This window comes from Rhincodon typus, chromosome 22 (genome assembly GCF_021869965.1).
Source record: "Rhincodon typus isolate 14 chromosome 22, sRhiTyp1.1, whole genome shotgun sequence".
NCBI lineage: Eukaryota > Metazoa > Chordata > Chondrichthyes > Orectolobiformes > Rhincodontidae > Rhincodon > Rhincodon typus.
Window position 1 is genome coordinate 34,999,856 of NC_063353.1, and position 22,653 is coordinate 35,022,508.

Genomic DNA, 22,653 nt, shown 5'->3' on the forward strand with positions numbered 1-22,653 from the left:
AGAATCAATGAAAAGTACTCACAGGAATTGAAAGTGGATGCGACTGAGAAAATGGAAATGATATGGTGTAGTAAATGGAAAATGAACGATTGAAGGAACTGGGGAAAATATGAATGAAATGAGAATGTATAGAAGGCAAACAAAAAAAAGTAAACGAGAGGGAGTCGGAGCAAAAGCAAATCTGAGAAGAACAAGAAAATAAGTAAAGAAAATTGGAAAGGGGTTGTAAAGGAGGGAATGAGATGGATAACATAGAATGGGAAAAGCATGATTTATGAGCAGCGTGAAAGTATGAGAGAGGAAGACGAATTTTGCAAACGAAATCAGAGGCACCTGACAGCGTGTAAGAAAGTGACCGTAATACAGAGACATCTGAAGGAAGGCAAAACGGCGTGGAAATCACATAGCGTAGCATGCATCTCAATATGATGCAGATTTGCAATCCAGACCGCGTGGGAAAAAGTTGTAAGAAAGAGGTGATCCTACGGAAACAAAATCGAACATGAGATAACTGTTTTCTCCTTGTCCTTATTTTAAAAACGATTAATAGCACCACTCCGGTCCTTCAAGGTCACATCAGCACAGGGCATCATGAGTAGACTATTTTCTAAAGCACATCGAAATCACTTGATTAGGTAGGTATTGATAAATATGTGTACAACAGGTTAATACACAGGTACATGTTTTACTGGCAGTACCTGATGCAGCTCATACCGGAAGTTTGTACATTCTACGTTCAAAGTGCTTTGCGATGCAAACACATCATCATATCAGACGAGAGGCAAATACAGTCTCAACTAAAGAATTAAATATATATTATATATATATATTTCTGGGATGGGTTGGTAAATTCCAGCCTCTCTTTAAGGAACTGCAGTGAGATGCTGATCCTGGTACCCAAGCGAATACCAAAGGAGGCAGTGTTTTTCTTTCAATGCCGCGCGGTCCTACAGCCCGTGGGATCTCCCTCCTGCACATTGCACATAGGCCACACGTCAATATCATAGAGAAGCAAAGGCGCATCAATAGAATATCTAACCAACAGAAAGCTGTGCAAGCAACAAATTAATAACACTGAAGAACTGACAGAAGACAATATTTTCTTTACAAAACAGGTCAGATTGTGCTGTGATTTGACAAAAGAAAAATGATGAAATGAGAGGATGTTAAACTTTTTGCGCACCCTCAATACGTTACGTACCTAGATCAGCATAAATCGAAATATGTGCTTTTTATTGCATGTTTTGATGGTGATTGAAATTGCTAAGTAGATGTGCCCACATGAAATGAAAGTTGAAGTACAAAAGAAGCCGTCTCCAAACAACTGGATGTTCTAATGACAGGATGCTGAATGTTTTTTCTCTGGATGAGGCTGGCAGATTGGGCGCAGATGGATCTGCTGAAACCTTCAAGATGCAAATGAAACCCAGATCCTCCTGGTTAATGTATAATTTGCAACATATGGTATTTTAAAATCCAGCCCATGCTTTTGTGAAGAGGATAACTCAGTGTACGACTCACTAATGATTCCCAATTATTCATTAACAGTCTCCAAGACCAGATCTCTATGGATTTTCATTTGCTAATATTTGCTCTTCAAATATTTTGTGAAACGTTTACAACATATTTTATCTACAGACTCGGCCGAGAACATCTGTGATCGTTTTCACAGCAACATTTTATTAACAGAGAGCTGAATGGCCCATCCACTGTTACCCATATTTACCTCTCAAGCACAAACACAAAAAAACGTAATAAAAGGGAATATTAGGGGAGATTTATGATTTTTCCCGTGCAAGTGTACGTGAACATATGGCAGGCGCTGTTTCAGAAAGTTCTTCCCTCTTTATCACTGGAGAGAGGGATAGATCCGCGACTGAGATAGACTCAACATCAGCCTCAGCAACCCGGAGACAGTGGTCACGTGACCAGGTCCATCCAGAAACACAAGGTGATGTGAACTAGATCATTGCCTTTCAAATATAAAATCTAGAATCCCTACCCTCCCCAGACATCCCCAAATACTTGCCACTCAGTTGTAAAACTGGGCATCTCCAGTGTCTGTGCAACAACGGGCTGATGGGCACAGCTTGCAAACTGAAGCCAAAGATACTGAGGAGGGGAATTAAACAAAAACTTCCCGGTCTTCTTCATATTACAAAAGACTCCTTCAGTATCCGACCTTCTTATTCATCATGTTTGCTTTTTTAATTTGTGGTCTGGGAAGATTAGGTTCTTTTTTGTACATATGATTTCCGTGAAGGTATGATTGAACACAACTCATCCCTTGGAGGGTTTGCATCCAGCTGTGTGTTGTCGCTGTGATTTCCAGACTGTTGAACAAAAAAGCGATTCCGTGTTTCACTACTTTTTAACCTGTCCTTTTTTTTTACCGGACACCAGCTCTCCACTAACCTGTCAGTCCTCCTCTTTAACGGTAAATCGAATTAATCATCGTTTGTGTTAGGTGCTACCTCCCTGTCTCGCTGTAAAATTTTAAGGATTGTTGGGATATTTGTGCTGTATCAGCATTGTACAGACAGCCATCCCGTGTAACGCAATATCTTTCTTACATAATTATTGTAATTTAATGTCTCATTTTATGATACAACCTAATGCCCACAGTCTAAACCAAACTAAATCTAAATGCAGACTAAATCGCGTTTGGATACAAACTGGGAACAGCGTAGTTCTCGAAATATCCATTGTCAAACTTATACCTGTGTTTGGTACCGAACAGAAAAATGCTCATAGCCCCTTCCTACTGCGACAGCCTAGTTAGGATCTCAGGCTATAAAAGGGAATCATTTCACTCGTCATTCACCGCTAAGACAGCAGATAATAAGCACAACTCTTTGTCAATGATGAAGAGAAGCGCACCACCGGTAAAACACAAGGAGTCTGCCGCACATTTCTCAAAAAGCAGAATTGCCTCGTCAGCGTAAAACTCGCTCTCTCATTCAAACCGTGGCAAAGTTACACTCCAGAGATGCGCTCCCTCCCCTCCACTTCCCCACAAACCGCTTGTCAGCTTGAAAGACCTGACTTTATGTTACTGAGGCACCATTGTGACTCGCTCCACGCTTTTCCCACAACATTCAGAAAGCTGCAGTTGTCAGACACTCTGAGAAGTAGATCTCACGCTCGCAATGATCCTGAATTCTCCAGGAGAGAAATAACATCGCAGTTGTGCGGTTCAGTATCTCTGTGGCTCCTGTAATTCGGCGTAACGCTGTTGTTCCGTGCGGCACAGTGCGCAAACAGCGCATCTTCCAAGGAAACAGGGTGACTAATGTTGTTGGCCAAGCACCCCAGCAATTTCACTCCTTTAAATACCCATCATTCAGGTCTTCAAATGAACCCCTATCGCTGACATCAGTCATGAAATTGATGGACTTTTGCATGAGTGAAGGGATTTTGCTTCTTAATAAAGTATATAAATTCAATCTTAAACAGTTCGCAAGCGACTGTGAATAAAACTTCCATTCAAAGTTCGCCCATTCAAAAAAAAATGTTAATTTCTAGTTTGGAAGAAATGTGGGCTGTTTCATTAATTTATTTCCATTCCGTTTTTCTCATTTCAGATAAAACGCCACACGCGCTGATATCAAACAATAATCACAGCCGATGCGCGCTCAGAGACAGGAAAAGCGCAAGGCAAAAGGGAGATTTCCTCTCGTCTGGGCGCAATGGAAGGATCGGACTCGTGCTGTTGAGCATTTGAAAACAGGGATCGTATAAACAAAAACGCTCTGATCTGTGTTAAGGTTACATACATTACGAAACTCCTAAATGGCTAGAGACAAAATCAAGCTCAACAATGCTCGAATAGGGAAAAATAATATTGAAACTATATATGTGTAAACCATTGGTTAACTTTAAAAATTAAACGCCCACGTTGCTCTTCCAAACACAATTATGTTTCTGACATGTTTGTGAAATTGATGAGTCGTGTTAGTAATCTACGAACATTAGCCCAGAGAACAATCCTACAGATTACCGGACCCGGGCTGGTTTACTCCTGTTACAGCCCCATGCAACTCCCAACTCCTGGGCTCTGTCAGACAAACTAGCTCCTACCATGCGACCACGGGAACTTCTCTGGTATGATTGGTTTTGTGGGAAATGATCCTGACGCATTGTGAAAGGATTTCAGTTCTTATTGATTTTGCTTCCGCAGTGTTTTTGTTACAATGTGAGTAAACTCTCTTTCCACCACAATGATCTGACTCATCTCCCGCCGGCGAGTTCAGGCAGTGCACGTCTGAAGTCAAGGAGAGATGCGAGGCAGTTCTCGGACCCTGCGCTGGGTCGGTTGGAGGGTATTAAGGGCTATCACTGAAGTGGCTGGGTGACAGTGAGCTCTCCATTCGCGATCAGAGCTCCCCGAATACAGTCTCCTCCCTCGCAATGTGACCTCACCTGTGTTCTCCTATCACAGTCTCCTTGACTGAGTGTTAAAATCAACAGGAGGCAGGGACAAAAGGCCACATTAACTCAGGTCCACCCCGCAGAGACATTACAAGAGACAATCATTCACGTCGCGCCGAACTCATCCATCATAAGGTAACAAAGCTGAACCCACGGTAAAGCTATTTCTGATTGTATTTGTCTTTAAATACGTGATAGAGTCCAGGGTGAGAAAGTTTTAATTGATCGGTAGTTGTTCGGTGCAGACTGAGTGATGTGACTTGAAAAGTGATTTGAAGTTAAAAGTGAAAAAAATTAACAATTTCGAGGCTAAGGACCCCAAAGCCTTCCTTCATTGTTCAGTCTACTTGCCTTGGAGATTTTGAATTCCTTTACATTGCTTCCCGCGTTTAATAATTTGGTGTGTAATACCGTTTTGATCAAGACTCTGCTCTTTCTTTAACTGTACTGCGTTGCTTTAGCAGTAACAATATGGAATTCTGATCACTCTTCCCATTGCTGCCGCGTCTCTGCTGAATAGATTGAGTACTGAGCTCACCAACTTTTGGATTTTTTTCAAGTGTGCTGCAAGCTGGATCAACACTAGATACTTCATAGAGTTTGTATGCAGTCAATATTCCCTTCCAGTGTGCAGTACCTTAAACTTATCCATGTCATTTTTACCTCCTCGAAAAAAAGCTATAACTTTTTGAAAAGAGATATACCTTTCCAAATGATCAATGAAAGTAACCAAAGATTAATATTTCACATTTTTATTGTAGCAACTAATATCACCCAAAACCAAACATTGCTTAACAGGTAGATAGCATATCAATGTACAGAAAATGAATTTTAGTAATAACTCACATGATCCATATATTATTAACAATCTCTTTCACTGTGCCCTGTACTGCTAGCAGCTGTATAGGTTTTCAAGAACAAGTCCAAACTTTCTCCTGGCTTTCAAGAAGCTCATTTCTCCCTGCTGCATTCTAGTGAACCAACAACGTCCTGCAGAGTTGTGCCACTCAGCCTGAATATTCTAGATCTGACTTTCACCAATAAGGCCCGTGCAGTCATTCCTTGTTCCTTAAATTCTTATTGGTTCAGTCCTCCTCCTTTGGAATAGAAAATGATGAGAGTGGAACAGCTGACAAGGGTGCTTAATGCCTAGATGTTACTCCCAGGATTTGGCAGCAATGAGAATGTTGAATGACCTTAGCTATAAGGTCAAGATATATGTATGCATTGCACATTGCTTCACAGACCACCCACTTCTTTCACTGCTCAATGTACCACACATGCAATAGCAGCTACCCTAGCATTCAGGAAAGACCCTTTATCATCCTTGTTTCCTTTATTCCTAACCTCTCGTTTTACTTTTGTGTTCTTAGATAGTCAAGAATTGACTTCCAAAGAGACATGAGGAAGAAGAGGTCAAGCCTAAAAGAGTGAAGAGGAGGCTTTTACACTTGTAACCATCAGCTGAGCTGCTGAGCAGCTGTCAGAGGCTAGTGTATGTTTAGGAACAGCATGTGGTGAGTTGTTGAGCACAAGTGGGCTATACAAAGACCTCCCCTCGGAGTTCACAGATAAGTATTGTGTTGGGGTGGACTATAGGGAATACCTAATATTGATGCATACTGAAATGTTTCAGTGCATTGACAAGGCTCTTGTAGCTTAGTAGTAGCATCCCTACCTCTGAGCCAAAAGGCCCAGGTTCAGGTCCCACCTGTTTCAGAAGAGTGTAATAACATTTCTGAACAGGTTGATTAAAAATATTTATTTGAGTGCATTGACAGGCCTGCCAGACAGACTCCAGTGATTAGCCAGGAGTTTGGAGGAGTTCAGCTCCATGTGGTACATGGCATTTCTCAGATCTTAGAACCCATCTTCTCCCTTGTGGTGAATGCCACCATTGCATCATTGCCAGATTGACCCATGAAGGAGTAACTGCTGATTCCTATCTGAATTTTACTGTTGCAAAGACAGAGGCTCCTGAAGTCTCAGTCCAGTTCACATAGAGATCATTAGGTTGCTGAATGTTAAAAAGCAGCTGCCTCCCAGGCACAAATTGTTGCCATGCAGATTGAGATTGGTGCTACTCTCGGTCTGAATTCAGTGTTCAAAGGGGCATGCAGGTTCTCAAAGTAGTCCAGCAATCTATGGTGAAAGAGATTATGAGGATTACTGAGGTGCCACTCTATTGGAACAGCAATAGCATAATTGAGAACAGATCTGCTGTGTTCTGTCAGAATGACAATATTCACCCTCCCATCACTGCTGTTATAATTGCTGGTCTTTTTTACTTTAATTTTTCATGAGATATGGGCAGTACTGGCAGTGCCAACATTTTTTGCCCATCCCCAATTGCTTTTGAGTCCAGTTAAAGGTAACCACATTACATACAGATCAAGTTGGGTAAGCATGGCAGATTTCCTTCCCCAAAGGACATTAATGAATCATATGGTGCGTTATGACAACCAATAATGGTTTCAAGGTCACTATAACTGAGTGCAGCTTTCATTAATTGGCTAATTGAATCTATTAATTGAACTTACAATCTGTCATGTCTACAAAGGTTTGGTCTTTACAACTTCAACCACTAGAGAGTTTGCACTTGATCTGATCCACCTTCCTGACCTGGGCCTCATGACTACTAATCCAGTGACATTATCATTACCACACCCATCTTCTCCTTCTTGTTGTCACTCAGACTGCTAGCCAGACTGCTGCCACCCATTCCAAGGTGATGCACTCTGAAGTCAGGTCCTCAAGGTCCGGAAGTACATGAAAATGTCTAATCGGACCATATGCAAACTTCCCCACTGCAACCCATCAACATTAAATCAACCAAGCTGCACCCACTGTGGTAGAACTGCAAATAACTACTAAGCAAGGGAACGGGTCTCTCATACAAGACAAGCACTAAGGGGATGCATAAAACTGCTTAGTTAATTTTTCATACTATTGATGTGTTTTTGGATTAAGTTGTTGAGTAAACTTTTTAGCTATTGACGTTTATTGAATTATGTTGACTAAATGCATACAGCGACATCAGATTTAAAGAATGGTGGGTCCATGTTCAGATGGAGAAATTCCTTTTAACTGAAGCGAAACCTCAAAATGTTCTTGTTCCCATTGCTCCACCCAGGTACACATGATGGATGTGGGCTCCTTGTTTACATCATCACCTCCTTTACCTCCTCCTCCAGCACTGGTCCTTCAGAATTACAAGCTTCTCAGTGGCACAGCCTACCACCACAAACATGGACACACACTTGCCCATGCCTAGGCAATCTGAAGGGCAAAATTGTTGCTTTAAGAGGCCAATGACTTTATCCACAATGTTGTGGGTCACTATTTTTCAAAATGTATTCTGACCTCATGTGGTGAGATGGTGGAAAGAGAGGCATAAATGAAAGTGGTAGCTCCTGTTATTGACCAGCTGTCTTCTCTTGCACAAGAGTGGTGGGTATTGCAACTGGTGCAGAATGAAAGCAACATGTGTACTGCAAGGATGACAAGCATTCACTGAGATTTTTTTAGTGTAGTCACAGACTAACTGCCCATTAATTTGAGAGGTAACCTTTGTGTTTGTGGCACTGCTCCTTGTTAATATGGGAATTTGTATGAATCATTGGAGCTCTGCAATATTAGGAAGTCCTCCCAGCATACAGAAATAATCTCTAAATTGCTGCACAAGTACTTCCAAAAACCTTGCCTCAGTAAACTAAGTCAAAATTGCTTCAGCTGTAATTTATATATGTATGTATATGATATATATATGTTTAAAATAACCAGGAAGAAATTGAATACTCACTCTAATTGCCCTGAGATATTGGCGGCTGATCATGTTGGACTGTTAGACAGGGAAATGCATGATACCAATGGAGTACTGAAGAAGAGATGCTAACATGGGTCCAATTCAGGGTTGAAGGAAACTTGGGCATGATAATGTTCTCACAGCATTACAGCTCTTCTCTTCTCAGTGGTGGACGGGGCATGTAGGGTGAATGCCATTGACCTGCTTTCCCTGTTCCCCAGGGACTGTGGACCTACTCCTCACCTTCACCAACTCTTGCTTGAAATGAAATTTGTGGAAACCATTGAGATCTAAATTTACTAAACTCAGTACTTACACCAGAGGATTGCATTGTTTTCAGCAGAGAGGAAGAAAGACTTGCATTGAAATTCCATCTTTCACAAACCCAGAAAGCTCTCTATGGTCAACAAATGACCTGTGTACTGTAGTCACTGCTGTAAAAAATGTTTAGATGTAAGATATACTGCTTCATACTTGGAGAAAGGCTACAGATAGGACAGCCAGAGTGGTGAGTGGGAGCAAAGGTTAGAAAGGTAAGAAACTCAAAAATCAATATGATCAGTGTTTGATCTCCCCTGTAAAATTTGTATTGTTAGCATCAAAGTAGGTATAAATTGTTGACCATGGAAAGAAGCATTGGAGCCCTCCCTGGACAGGAATGTAGGGATAGGTAAATGGACAGATGTCGATTGTGTCTCTGGTCATGTAAGAGAGTGCCAAGAATAGAACATTTGGAAATTGTGGTGGTGCGAGGGTCAACAGAAGTATTCTGGAGAACTGAGCTTCTGTAAGGTTGGCAAATGGAGAGGAAGTCATTCTTTTTGGGGTTCATATCATATGTGGTGGACATGGTGAAGATTGCCGAAGCTTTGTGATTGGTAATAATGTAGGGATGGTATAACATCACGGTGGAGAATGAATTAAAGAGAGGAGTTAGTATTCAGTTCTTGAAAGCCTGATGAAAGATCAATTCCTCTTGAAAAATCGAGTTTTGTTTTGTGAGAAGAAAGGCTTTCTGACCTCAGTCATGAACATTTTCCATTTGGTGGTTATGTCCCACAGTCATAGTTGAGCTTAATAAAATCAGACGGCGGTTTCTTCTCCGTGCCTGCTTTGGAATCGTGATCTGAATGACCAGAATTTGGCCCCACCATGTCTTGGGACTTTCTAACTTTCACTTAGCGTATCATTTCAAAAAAGTCGAAGAAGGTTGGTGAAGCAAAAATTGCCCATTCTGAAACGGTGTTGTGCATTAGACATTAGATTTTATTTCGTATAGATACTCCTCAATTTTGTTCTTTAAAATCCGTTCCGTTATCTTGATGAGTCAATCGATGCAATTGTTTGATTTCTTACTGTTCTCGGAAATAGATAGCACTATGGCTTATTCCCAAATCCATTGGAACAGTCTCTGATTGTTAACCTTTTCTGGATTGCGTCTCGAGTCTCTCTAAAGGCTCTCATGTTGTTTATTGGTTTGATTTCTTTTTTTAAAAAAAAGTTGCCTATTAAATTCTTGTGACAGAGATCAAAATCATTAAAGTTGCAAAAATGGTAATCTCGGAACAATTCGTGCTTATCCGTTAGACAGAAAATTGAGACTGTAAAACTGGGGCAATGTAGTGGGGCTCTACCAAAGCACGCTCTGCCTCAACAGGGAATACCTGCGACTGGCCTGGAAAGTGCGTTCCCTAATTTAACATTCCTCACCCGAAGAACTAAAACATTAAACCAAAATATAAGCGGAATTTGTTCTGACTGTTGACTTTTTTGCAGAACACCAATCAATGATGAAAATAGACAGAATCTGAATCTGAAACAATGTCATATAAAGGTATTTAACCATTCAATTTTTGAGAAAAATTTGCAACGTGTGATGGTTTAAATTTATTTATTAATGATTCTTTTCGGTAGCTGTCACAGGCGATTCTAGAATACAGGTTAACATCTGAAAAGATCGCTTAATGTTTCGGCCTTGGCCATTCATTTCAGATTTCCAGTACTTGTTGGACTTTTCATCTGAACTGATCATAAAGTTGTCTTCGTTAGTGCGGAGAACATAAAAATCGGAGAAGAATCTCACTGAAACAATTTCCGCCCGCGGGATGTCAGTGTTGGCATCGCTTCTGTCAATGCATTCGGTTTGAATGTGTACTCAAACCCGTAGAATGAACTACTGAGGCTCGAAATAATATGATTATAAGTGATAGATATACCAAGAGCTAAATGCCATTTAGTTAAATGAACTTTGCTGCAGCTGCCGTATTGAGAATCGCAGCATTTTCCGTCCGTAGCGACAACATTTCCGATTTGTAGAGCTCTGAACTAAGAGCGCTGTCCATAGTCCTGCATAGGAAGACACCCAGCGGGTGATTAGAATACGGCGCAACATTCAGTGCAGACTTGGGTTTCAGTGCCTGGCCTGTGTTGAGTTAGCCGGTCTTAGCTGGAATAGTGACAGGATGGGTGCATTTCACCTTAGTATCATTGGGCTAAGTATGTGACCAGGGTTTATAATCCTGACCTCTGTACAGCTATGCTTGCCTGAAAGTCTGTATACATTGTGGATGGGAACCAAATTGAGTGCTCCCCACAGACAATGGGTTACAAGATAGACACTGGGTTTAGACTTGAAGACTGCCTGATAACCACTTGTAAAACAATGGGTAAAAAATAAATCTTACATTTCTTCTCTGCCTTCTCTATTTATAGGTGTGGGCTGTGTGAATCAACTTGGAGGTGTCTTTGTGAATGGTCGCCCCTTGCCCACCTGTAAGCGGAAGAAGATCATAGAGATGGCAGTTGGTGGCATCAGGGCATGTGACATCTCCAGGATTTTACAGGTCAACAATATTTAAATATTGCTTGAGCTTCTTAGGATTATCAAATACGCAGCAGGAAAATCCAACTGTTCATGTCTGAATCCAGGCCAGAATAAAGGGATGAATGGCTTCCCTGTCTATTGTATATAAAAGTACAAGTGAAATTAACTGGGCTAGTCTCAAATGAATTGCTAATAATGTCAATTGCACCTGAAAATTCAATGTCAACTGATAAACCTAGAGGGAATGAACATAGTGCTACAAACAACTGCCGTAAGAGTTGGTTTAGCTAGAAAATTATTTTGCTGAACATTGGCAAGATCAAAGATATCACACTTTTTGCTGTCAATAACTACATAACCTTCCCTGACTCCATCCCTGTCCTTCACTTAAGATGAACCAGAAGACGTAACATTAAACTGAGCTCAAGATTTTACATCCAATCTATTAGAGATTGTTCACAGATGCCAACTTACTTTTTCCCCACAAATACACTTCTCAAAGCTAAAACCGTAATCCATGTTTTCAGTTATCCGGCACTTGACCTTCATTGGTTGTTCATATCAGTTTGTTAAACAGTATCCAACACAAACTCCACTCATCTGAAACTCTGTGGCTGCTCCTCATCCTGTACTAAATCTCATTCACTGCTCCGTTCACCCATCACTTTTCAAGCCTACTGTATTAAAATTGAAATCTTTCACCTAATTTCAATTCTTTCCATCATCTCAACCCACATTGTCTTTGCAATGTCCTCTGGACTTTTGTCACAGCTTGTGACTTTTGATCCTAGATGCACTGATCTCCTGAATTTTACTGCATTCCTTGGTTCATCAGTGACAAAGTCTTCAGGTGCCTCAGCCCTATTCTTTAATACTGCCTCCTGAAAATCTGTCATCTTCCTTCCTCACTTTCAAAAGTGTCATGAAGACCTATCTTTGACAGATTTCAGAAGGGACTTCTAACTCTTGTACCAATGTGGTGTTGGTTTGGCATACATAAAGGGTCATTTAGAAGTGCTGTATAAATTTAGGTTGCTGCTTCATCATCATGATTGTCATCTGAGCAGTGACTAATGCACCTTACTGCACTATATTGAACCCTACAGCACATCACAGCATCTTACAGCAACCTACTGCAGGCGTGGCACATTATTGCTTCTTCTCTCCAATGCAGGTCTCTAATGGCTGTGTGAGTAAGATTCTGGGCCGATACTACCAAACAGGCTCTTTTGGTCCAAAAGCAATTGGTGGGAGTAAACCACGACTGTCAACCCCAGAGGTGGTGGCTAAGATTGCTCACTTTAAATGGAATAATCCATCAATGTTTGCCCGGGAAATCCGTGGGAGGTTATTGTCAGAAGGAATCTGCACCAAGGACACAATTCCTAGTGTAAGTTTGATAATAAATTCTTTTCTATGTACCTATGAACTCCAAATTCCAGATAAGTCTAAACATTTTTTCACCAACAAGCAGGTTAAAATAATAGAATCTAACAGCATTGAGGAATTCCACTTAGCCCATTGTGACTATGTCACCTTTTTGAACAAAATCTAGTTTATATTGGTAGGATAAAAGTTTTTTGTGTGATTGCCAATTGTAAGGGCTCGGTGTAACAGTGCAGTTTCAACTCAGTTTGCAGAAGGCTTAGGCTCACAGGATAAGAATTCTTCTAATTAATTTAGAAAGAAGTTCATTCATGGTTGTGTAAGTTTAGCTGTCACTGGTGCAGTGGAAGGCAATATCTGATGTTGAGTTGCATATATCTTTTGCCTACTTTAGGATAAAACTTATTAAGTCCAACGTGGATATATCTAATCTCAGGAACATAGGAAATACAAACAGTAATAGGTCATTCATCCAATCAGGCTTGTTCCACCATTCAAACAGGTTCTAACTGATCATTTATATCTACATCATTTTTCACCACTATCCCCATATCCCTTGATGTCATTGGTATTCAGAAATCTACAAATTTCTGTATTGAACATGCTCAATGATTGAGTTTATAAAACCTTCTGAGATAGAGAATACCAAGGTTTCACCACCTTCTGATTCTTAGTGCTCTTTTATGTGTCCAGGTATTAGATGTACAGCCCTAATTGCACCAATGTGAATCTTTCTTTTATCTTTGAAAGAATGATCCCTTCATTTCAAGCCAACTCTGCCATACTTGTTAGACCATGGGTGATCTATACTTTGAAATCATTTATACTTCCTTTATATATATCTCTCAGTATATTTCCTTCACACAAATCGATGCAGTTCAATCTCGAAATTTCCAACTGTTCCAATGTCTACAGTCCAAACAGAGTTTTATATTTACACCGAAGTTCGGTTGAAGAAAAGTACTTCTGAATTTCAGTCCTAAATGACCAAGATTCTATTTTAAGATTCTTCGAGTAGAGGAAATTATTTCTCTGTACAGTATCTATCCTATTTAGTTCCATAATCATTCTAAAGATCTCAATTATACTACCCCTCAACTTTCTAAACACAAAGGAGTGTGGCAAATTTGTGTAACCTATTTAAGTATTTTATCACCAATATTGCATCAGTGTTGAATTGACATACCTTAAAATGAAAATCAGTGAATCAATACATTCATATTATTTTATATTGAAAGAGCCAATGCTCATGATTGATTTTGTAAAGATACATGAATGAACAATTATCAACTCTGTTCTTTGCGTCTTTCGTAGGTTTCTTCTATTAATCGAGTCTTGCGGAACCTGCAGTCTGACCTGCAAATCTCTACATCTGAGGTCACAACAAGGAACCAATGGACAGGAGGTGGGGTTGCTTCCAATATGGAAGCAATAGTAAAACAGAAAAATAAATTATAACTGAGGTCAAGAAGGGCAAACAACAAAGCCATAAATAACAGATTTTGTAAAGCCTGTCGCTGAGCTCAGGATGATATTTTAATATGCTGAGGTTATGAGAACATAAGAATAAAACTACACAATAGTTCATTCAAGTTGCCAGTCCTTTTAAGCGCAGGTAGAGGAGTTGTGCAGGTTATTGCTATCATTTTGCAGGCAAAGCTCAAGGTCTGTCCTTATTGAATTAATGACGTGTCTGAGTCTCCTTCCCAAATGACCATCATTCAAACAATATCAGCACACAGAAGACCCACCATAACCTATTCAGAACAGCTCGAGATAGATACTTTAAAGGCAACTTTTCCAAAATTGCTCAATTTTCAAGGACACAAAATTTTTTTTTAAAATCACTCAATGGCTAGTTGTATATTCTGCACAACAGCAGTTTTAATTCTGAATATAGGAACAGGAGAGCCCTATTCATCCCTTTGTACTTGTTCTACCTCACAGTTAGACGATGGTTGATCTGTGTCTCAATTTAGTTTATCCAACTTTGTTTGATATCTTGATAATGTTACCTGACTAAAGTCTATTGATTTTATCCTTGAACATTCCTATTATCCCAGCATCTACAGTTTTTGGTGTAAAGTATTCCAAGTTCATATCATCCTTTGTATAGTATAATGTATTACCTTATTGCTGATTCCCACACCAGAAGAAATAGTTTTTCTAAACCTACCCTATTGTTTATTCCACATTCACCTCCTCCCACTTTTAACCATTTAATTCTTTCACCATGTCTTTCTACTCCTTTCTCCCTCATGTGTTTGTGTAGCCTCTCTTTAAATGAGTTCATACAATTCTCCAAAAGTACTCACTGTCATAGCAAGTTCCACATTCTCACCAGATAATGAAGGATTTCTTGAATTCACAATTGGATTTATTTGCAAATACCTTATATCATGGACCCCAGTTTTGATGTCCTCAACAAGTACAGGTCATTTCTCAATCCCAACTCTGTTGAAATCTTTCAACCCGAGAAGGAAGATGGAGTCTCAGTTAACCTCTCGTTGGGAAGACAGTATTTCTGACAGCACAAATCTCCTTCAATATTGCACTGAAGTGTCAGACTTGATTATGTGTTCATATTCCCGTGGTGGAACTTTAAACTTCTGATGCATCTTAAAAATGGTTGGTGTGAGAAATGAGAAAATGTATGGTTTTTTAGTTAGTTGTAATTTTCAGAGTGGAATTAGAGAACACTGTTGAGCTTCATTCTGAATTGGTACTGTGCTCTATCACCTTTGTGATTTCTTGATGATGCAAAAAAATTTCTGTTCTACACACTCACCTTTTATTCATTCGTTTTGTGTTCTTCTTTCAGATTTTGGAGAGCAGGAAACGGGTGAAACTTTGAACATCTTGTCATCTGATTTTGTTGAGGATGTTCAGCCAAACTGTCAGCAAAGGAACCGAACCGTTTTCACACAAAGGCAGGCTGAGGAGTTAGAGAAAGGTATAGACATGTTTGCAGTTAGGACTGGGCAAAAGTAGTTGTTGATCAAAATCTCACAGATTGTAAAGGAAATAACTTGTGTTCTAATGGTGTCTTTCACGTCCTCACAATTTCCCAATAGAGCCTAATGAAATACAGCTATAATAAAACAAAGAGCTGTCGATGCTGGAAATCTGAAACAAAAACTGAAATTTCTGGATAAACTCAAAAGATCTGTCACCATCTGCAGAGAGAAAGCAGAGTTAATGATTCAGAACTGATTATAGCTAGGAAAATGTTGGCATATATCAAATCATAGAATCCCTACGGTGCAGAAAGACGATATGCTAAGGATGGGGTAGGGGAGGGGGAGGAATAAATGATAGGTGGAGATGAGGCCCTGAGAAACAGAGAACAACAGTTGGATAGACATAGGAATGGGTAGAGGTCAGCCTGGGTGAATCAATATCTGCTAATTGCAACTATTAGTAGCTGACAATGGAATAGTCATGGTAGCAACCCATGTGATGACTAGGCCTGATTTGCAGGGGTGAGGACATGGGAGAAGGTTCTCAGGCCCTAAAATTATTGAACTTGATATTGAATCCTGAAGGCTGCAGAGTCCCCGAGTGGAGATTGAAGTGCTGTTTTTCCAGCTTGTGCTGAGCTTTGCTGGAGCACTGCAACAAGCCTGAGACAGAGATGTTGGCCAGGGAACGGGGTGGTGTGTTGAATTAACAGGGAATAGGAAGCTCAGGGACATTTGTACAGACAGAGTGTAGGTGTTCTGCAAAGTAATTGCTCAGTCTGCATTTTATCTCCCCAATGCAGAGGAGACCATATTACGAGCAGTGATTACAGTAGACTAGACTGAGTAAAGTGCAGATAAAACAGTGCTTCACCTGGAAGGTGTATCTAGGGCCTTGGATGGTGAGGAGGGAAGAAGTAAATGGTTAACATCTTGGCTTAAAGATAGCACATTTGATAGTGTATCACCAATCCTTTGATTGGGTTTCTGGACTGGAGCATAACTGATTAATTCAGAAAGTGTGTTGCTACTTAGCCAGATGTTTAATTTAATTCACTGAAGTTGCTGCAGAACTCATGTTGAAGTTAATGTTGGAAAGGGAGAGAAGACTGGAGAATATTTATCCTCATTAATTCTAAGTATGAGGTGTACCAAAACAATATCACTAGTACAGACGGTATCTAGGAGGTAAGTGAATAACAGAGGAGAAGTAAAAGGGAAATGAGAAAAAAAATTATAGAACTGAATTATAGAATTTATAGAATCTCCACAGTGTGGAAACAGGCCGTTTGGCCCAACAAGTCCACACCAACCTACCGAAGAGCCACACCAACCACCCAGACCTGTCACCCTACCCTATATTTCCAGTGGCTAACACACCTGACCTACACATCCCTGAACACTACGGGTAATTTACCATGGCTAATCCACCTACTTTGTACATCTTTGGACTGTGGGAGGAAACCAGAGCATCCGGAACATCAATGAGTTTGAAAATAAAATAATAGTCAACAGAGAAGGTAATAGATGATTATCTTTTTAGCAAACTGAAATAAAGGATAATCACAAAAGTGATGGCACCATTAGGGCATAAGGAGATCAATATTGTGTACATAAAAGGAACAGCAAATAAATTTGTAACTATTATCTTGCAGAGAGCTATGTATCTGATTGGGAATGTTTAATGAGGTAGTATAGCGGGAGATTTGTTCTGTGGTTACCCGATGCTATAACTGCCCAAGTAATAGTTGATGGAACAAAGTAAGGGGTGCATTGAATTGTGTATAGCTCATTGTAACTGCACAGGCAGTGTTTGATGGGATTGTGTAGAGGGAGTTTAATTCCCTATGTAATCTATGTTATATTTGATATGGGAGTACTTGATGCAACTGACAAATACAAAAAAATCTTGATTTCACTTCAAATACTTCTTTGCATTAAGGATCTCTCCTTCTTCAACAAATTTCTGCAATCCAAAGTGGTAAATATAATTTAACTGAATGATATCCCATGTCAAATAAGTGACCTGACATAGCTGTTTACCAGATCCATACCACTGCCCCTCTGGTGTACCTGCCATGACATTGGTTAGAAAAATATGGGGATTTTCTTTTGGAGATTTATTTCCTCAATTTCCAGTTTTCATGTCGATAATGTTGCAATTCCTTGAGACTATGCTGAGATTAATGGATTGAGCCCAAATCCTATCAGTCCTTGATCTGTTGTGTTGGAGATATCAAGGCCATTTTGAACTGACAAAAAGAGAAAAATCTCACAAGGGTTACAAATCTTAGCATTTCTCTATCCCAGAGAGCTGTGGATGCTCAGTCATATTCAAAACTGAGATCAATGACCTTTGTATAATTAGGATCGAAGAATATGGGGAATGGGGTGAGGTGTTAGATGGACTTGAGATCAAAGCACAGCCATGATTTTTTTGAACAGTGTATAGACCAACCTTGTAGAGCCTACTCCTGCTCCTATTTCTTATGTTTTTAATACATACCTTGTTCAATAAGAACATGTTTGTGTAATGTTTCTGTTGTGCTTTCAGAATTCAGAAGAACGCAATATCCAGATGTGCTTGTACGAGAAAAATTAGCTTCAAAAACATCTCTTCCAGAGGCTAGAATCCGGGTAAGGATTCCATCTCTATTTCCAATGAGCTGCCTTCCAATTTCTGAACATTAAATGGATGTTCTGCTCTATAAAACTTCCATGTGAAAAATCCTTGACATCCATGAAGGAACCCCTTAATTGATAAATACCTTTGGAGCTGATTCTGAGTGTATGCAATAAGTTGAATTGGAAACTCACCCACTGCTCCAAAAATATGGGCAAGTTATTGTTCGGCCTCATTTGAATCTTTCTGGCCACTCTGAACTGAAGTCAAAACTGAACTTGGCTCCTGGTCTGATTTCTCTGTCTGATATAAACTCAGCAGTATAGACATTTCGTCAAGTAAAATGACAGGAATCCTGCTAGCCACTTAACTAAATCACTTGCTTTATTGGAAATTATGTACTTAAGTCACTGTTCCAAATTACTTTCTGACCTCTTATGAAAAATTACCTTCACAGAACTGAAAACAAATTTCAGTGCCATGACTTTAAAAATTCAAATTCCCAATTGTTAGTAATATATTAAACACGTTCATCACACTGCAAGAAATATCATCTGCCATGTATCTGCCTACTTATATGAGAAAAGAGTAATTCTTTTGTAGTGAGGTTAGTATAATAATACTTAACAGTTTGGCCAGAGGTGAGGGGATAGCATTGTGAGCCATTACTACTTCATAACTTTGGACTGAGAGCCCAATTGGCCCTGTTTCCACTTCCATTTCTAAATTGCATAATCAGTGCATAACATGCTGAACTCAAATTAGATTTACCCTAACTCAAACCTCATACCCTTCCACACTGCAGTATCTATAATTAATCTCAATCCTTTTCTGAATATTAGAACAAGGTCAGTGTTTACTGAGATAGTAGGAACTGCAGTATTTACTCACAGTTGATTTGCCCGCAAAATGTAGCTTGTGGCTCCTTCAGTATAGAATGAAAGTTAAATAATGCCATGCTGGTGTGGATTGAAAGTATAATAATACTTCTGGACAACAGAGTTTTTGATGTTCTTTCATTGGATGTGAGTGTCATTGGCAAGGCAGCGTTTATTTCTCATCCATAAATATGCTTCAGTAGGTGGTGGTGAGCTACCTTCTTGAACCACTACAGCCCATCTGGTGTCAGTATATCTAGAGTGCTGTTTGGAAGGCAATTCCAGGACATTGACCCAGTGATAGTGAAGGAATAGTGATATGGCTTGCAGGTGTTCTTATGAATCTGCTACTGTTATCCTTCTAGGTGGTAGAGGTTGGAGGGGTTTTGAAGGTGCTGTCAAAGAAACTTTCATTAATTACTGCAGTGCATCTTGTAGATAGTACATTCTGCTGCCACTGTTCTTTGTTGGCAGTAGGAATGAATGCTTAAGTTGGCAGACAGAGTGCTGATCAAGCGGATTACTTTTTCCAGGGTACTATGGATCTTCTTGAGTGTTGGATATGACATTGATTGAGACAAATAGATAATTTTCTATCAATCTCCTGGCATGTTCTCAGTAGCTGCTGGACAAGGTTTGAAAAGTCAGAAGATGAGTAACTTGCCTCAGAATTCACAACCTCAGATTTCCTCTTGCAGCCACTATATTTATAATGCTGCCCCAATTAGGTTTTTAGTCAATAATGACCTGCCCCCAGTGTTCAAAATGAGGTACTCAGCGATGATAATGCCATTGAATATCAAGTCTTGGTTAGAGTCTCTGTTTTTGGAGGGCATAACATTAGATCACTCACCCATTATGATTCTCCTGATTTTTATTACCATTAAAGTCAATGGTTTAATGTGACAACATATTTCATTTCATAGAATCTCTACAGTGTGGAAACAAGCCCTTTGGCCCAATAACTCTCAGAGCATCCCAACCAGACCCATCCCTCTATAACCCACTTAATCTACACATCCCTGAACACTATGGGCAATTTAGCATGGCCAAATCACCAGTCTGTGGGAGGAAACCAGAGCACCCAGAGGAAACCCACAAAGACATGGGGAGAATGTGCAAACTCCACACAAACAGTTGTCAATGGGTGGAATTGAACCTGGCTCCCTGGTGCTGTGAGGCAGTAGTACTAATCACTGAGCCACTGTGCCACATATGATTGCCTAGATTCAAAATGACAGGTGAATAACTCCAAAATGAAAACAAAAAGTGCTCATTAGGTAGCCATTGATCTCTAAAAATTAACTCAACATCTCTTTCCACAGGAAGATTCATTGGACTCAAAACATTAACCCTCTATCTCTCTTTGCAGATGCTCTGGACATGCTGAGTTTCTCCAGCACATTACTTTTATTACTTCTTTTAAAATTTAGATGTATAACACCAGATATGTGAAGTGAAACTGAAATTTACTGTTACTGATTTACATGTACTTCACCTTCACTTAGGTCTGGTTTTCCAATCGACGAGCAAAATGGAGACGAGAAGAGAAGGTGAAAAACGGAGTTGGTTTTTTAAATGGTATGTGCACATTTCCTGCTGCAATCAGTCCCCTTTAAGGTCACCCTACTGCTACATGTGGTCTCTTTTAGTTTTTACTTCAGGGGCCCTGTTGTTTCACACTGGAGTTTCACTATCAGTTTCACTTTTATTGAGAGCCAGTAGATACCTAGTGCTCCATGAATGTTGACACCAATCATATCTGAGACTATCTAACTGTACAAGAATAATTTCTGCAAAGTAAGCATGTGTAAGTAAATGGTAAAGACAGAAATGTGCTTAGTGTTAAGTTGTTCACAACAAAAAAAAGACAGACTCATATTTTTATATCAAAAATAGAAATTGCTGGAGGAACTTAGCAAGTCTGACCGCATCTGTGAGGAGAAAGTAGAGTTAATATTTTGAGTCCACTGACTCTTCATCAGAACTGATAGCAGCTAGGAAAAAGTGGTATTTATGTTGAAGACAGGGATAGGGGGTGGGGAGGGTGGGGGGAGAGGTGGATAGATAGATGGAAATGGCGCCTGGAGAGAGAGAGATAAAGGGCAGGCAGACAAGGGGATTATTGATAGCAAGCCAGAACAGAAGAGAAGCTAATAAGTGATAGTGAGAGCCAGGAGTAGGACAGCATGTGTATGCTGTGCTGAAAGAAACACATAACCATGACAGGACTAGGGTGTGAGGGTGGGTAAAAAGCATGGAAGCATGTAATCAGGCTCTAAAGTTATTGAACTTTATGTTGAGTCCTAATGGCTGCAGGGTCCCCAAGCAAAATATAAGATGTTATTCTTTGAGTTTGTGCTAAGCCTTGCTAGAGCACTGCAACAGGCAGAAATGTTGGCATCAGAGCACAGTGGTATGTTGAAGTGGCAGGCAACTGGAAGCTCCAGGTCATTTCTATGGCAGAACATAGGTTTTCTGCAAAGCAGTCATCCAGTCTGTATTTCATGTCCTCAATGTAGAGGAGACTATGTATTTTATAGTACCTTACACAATCTAACGATATCCTAAAGTGCTTTACAGGCAAAAAAGCACTTCTAAAAAATGAATCTTCATGTAATGACTAACTTTCAGACAGCATGTTCCCAAAAATAAATTGTGATAATGACTAGGTAATCTATCTTAGTGATGTCACAACCCACTGGGTAGCATAACATAAATTGAGTTCCACATTCCTGGAGTCATTCAATTTTCTTTTCAGAAGTATGCACAGTATCCCATTTAGATGACTTTCTGACCAAGGTTGATAGAAAGCACAGACAAGGATAATGTACTAACCAAGATTTTTATTTATTGCAAGTAGTTAGACTATAACTACAGGTAAACAGATATAAACTATTGGCATTAACACTTACTAAAACTTTAAATCCCTTATAAACTCCCCCTAACACACAGACAAAAAGTAAAGAAATAAGGTAAAGAAATAATGGCCAAGGTAGAAAAACTGGAAAGTCAGTTGAGTGGTCTTTGCTTCCCAGTTCTGATGTTGAGATGATCCTTCTTCAGATGGTCAGAACCATCGGTGTTCAGTTTTCTTTCTGTGGAAATTTACCCTCGTTTGTAAAGACACAGAATGGATGGTTCCCTTGTACAAATCTTTGATTTATCAATTCAAAAGTCACTGTTCAATTGAACCGCTTCAGGAAAGGTAGCTGGTTTCCTTCAAGCTTAAATTGATTTTCTTTTACTGTAGACAATTGGCAGCTACTGCTGGGGAGAACAATTGCATCCATCAATGTCTTTCTCTCTCTCTGTGCCTGTGTCTCTATAACTTGTTTCCAGTTCCAAACTGCTCAATTACTGAGAAATAATTTGCTTCACTTATAAACAACTCATTGGCTTCTGATCACCTGTACTTTGCAGGAACAAAAACAGAGTTCATAATAGGTATCAAATTTCTTGCTGCCAGCCTAGTAAATCCCTGTTTTTTAAAATCAATTCTTTCTCATTGCAGCCCAAAGCTTTTAAAGACGCAAAAATAAAAAGATACAGTCCTTCCAGTTATGTTAATTGGGGAATAACATTATAGATGACACTGGGAAAAACTTCCCTGGTCTTCTTTGAATAACTGTGCTTGTTCACTGTTTCTCCTATAGATAGCACCTCTGGCAGTGATTTCATTTTGTGCTGAGTATGATTACCTGGGTTATGTGCCCAAGTCTCAGGATGTGGTGTTGTACCCATAA

At 39.8% G+C, this 22,653-nt stretch overlaps 1 protein-coding gene across 1 annotated transcript; it reads left to right on the top strand.

The window, feature by feature from the left end:
- Positions 1 to 267: 267 nt before the first annotated feature.
- Positions 268 to 22,653, top strand: LOC109912300 (paired box protein Pax-6-like). The gene is made up of 7 exons (XM_020511702.1): positions 268 to 343; positions 10,949 to 11,079; positions 12,235 to 12,450; positions 13,761 to 13,851; positions 15,268 to 15,399; positions 17,961 to 18,043; positions 22,564 to 22,653. Exons 1-7 carry the CDS (start codon positions 268 to 270, stop codon positions 22,651 to 22,653), a joined length of 819 nt encoding a protein of 272 aa, XP_020367291.1.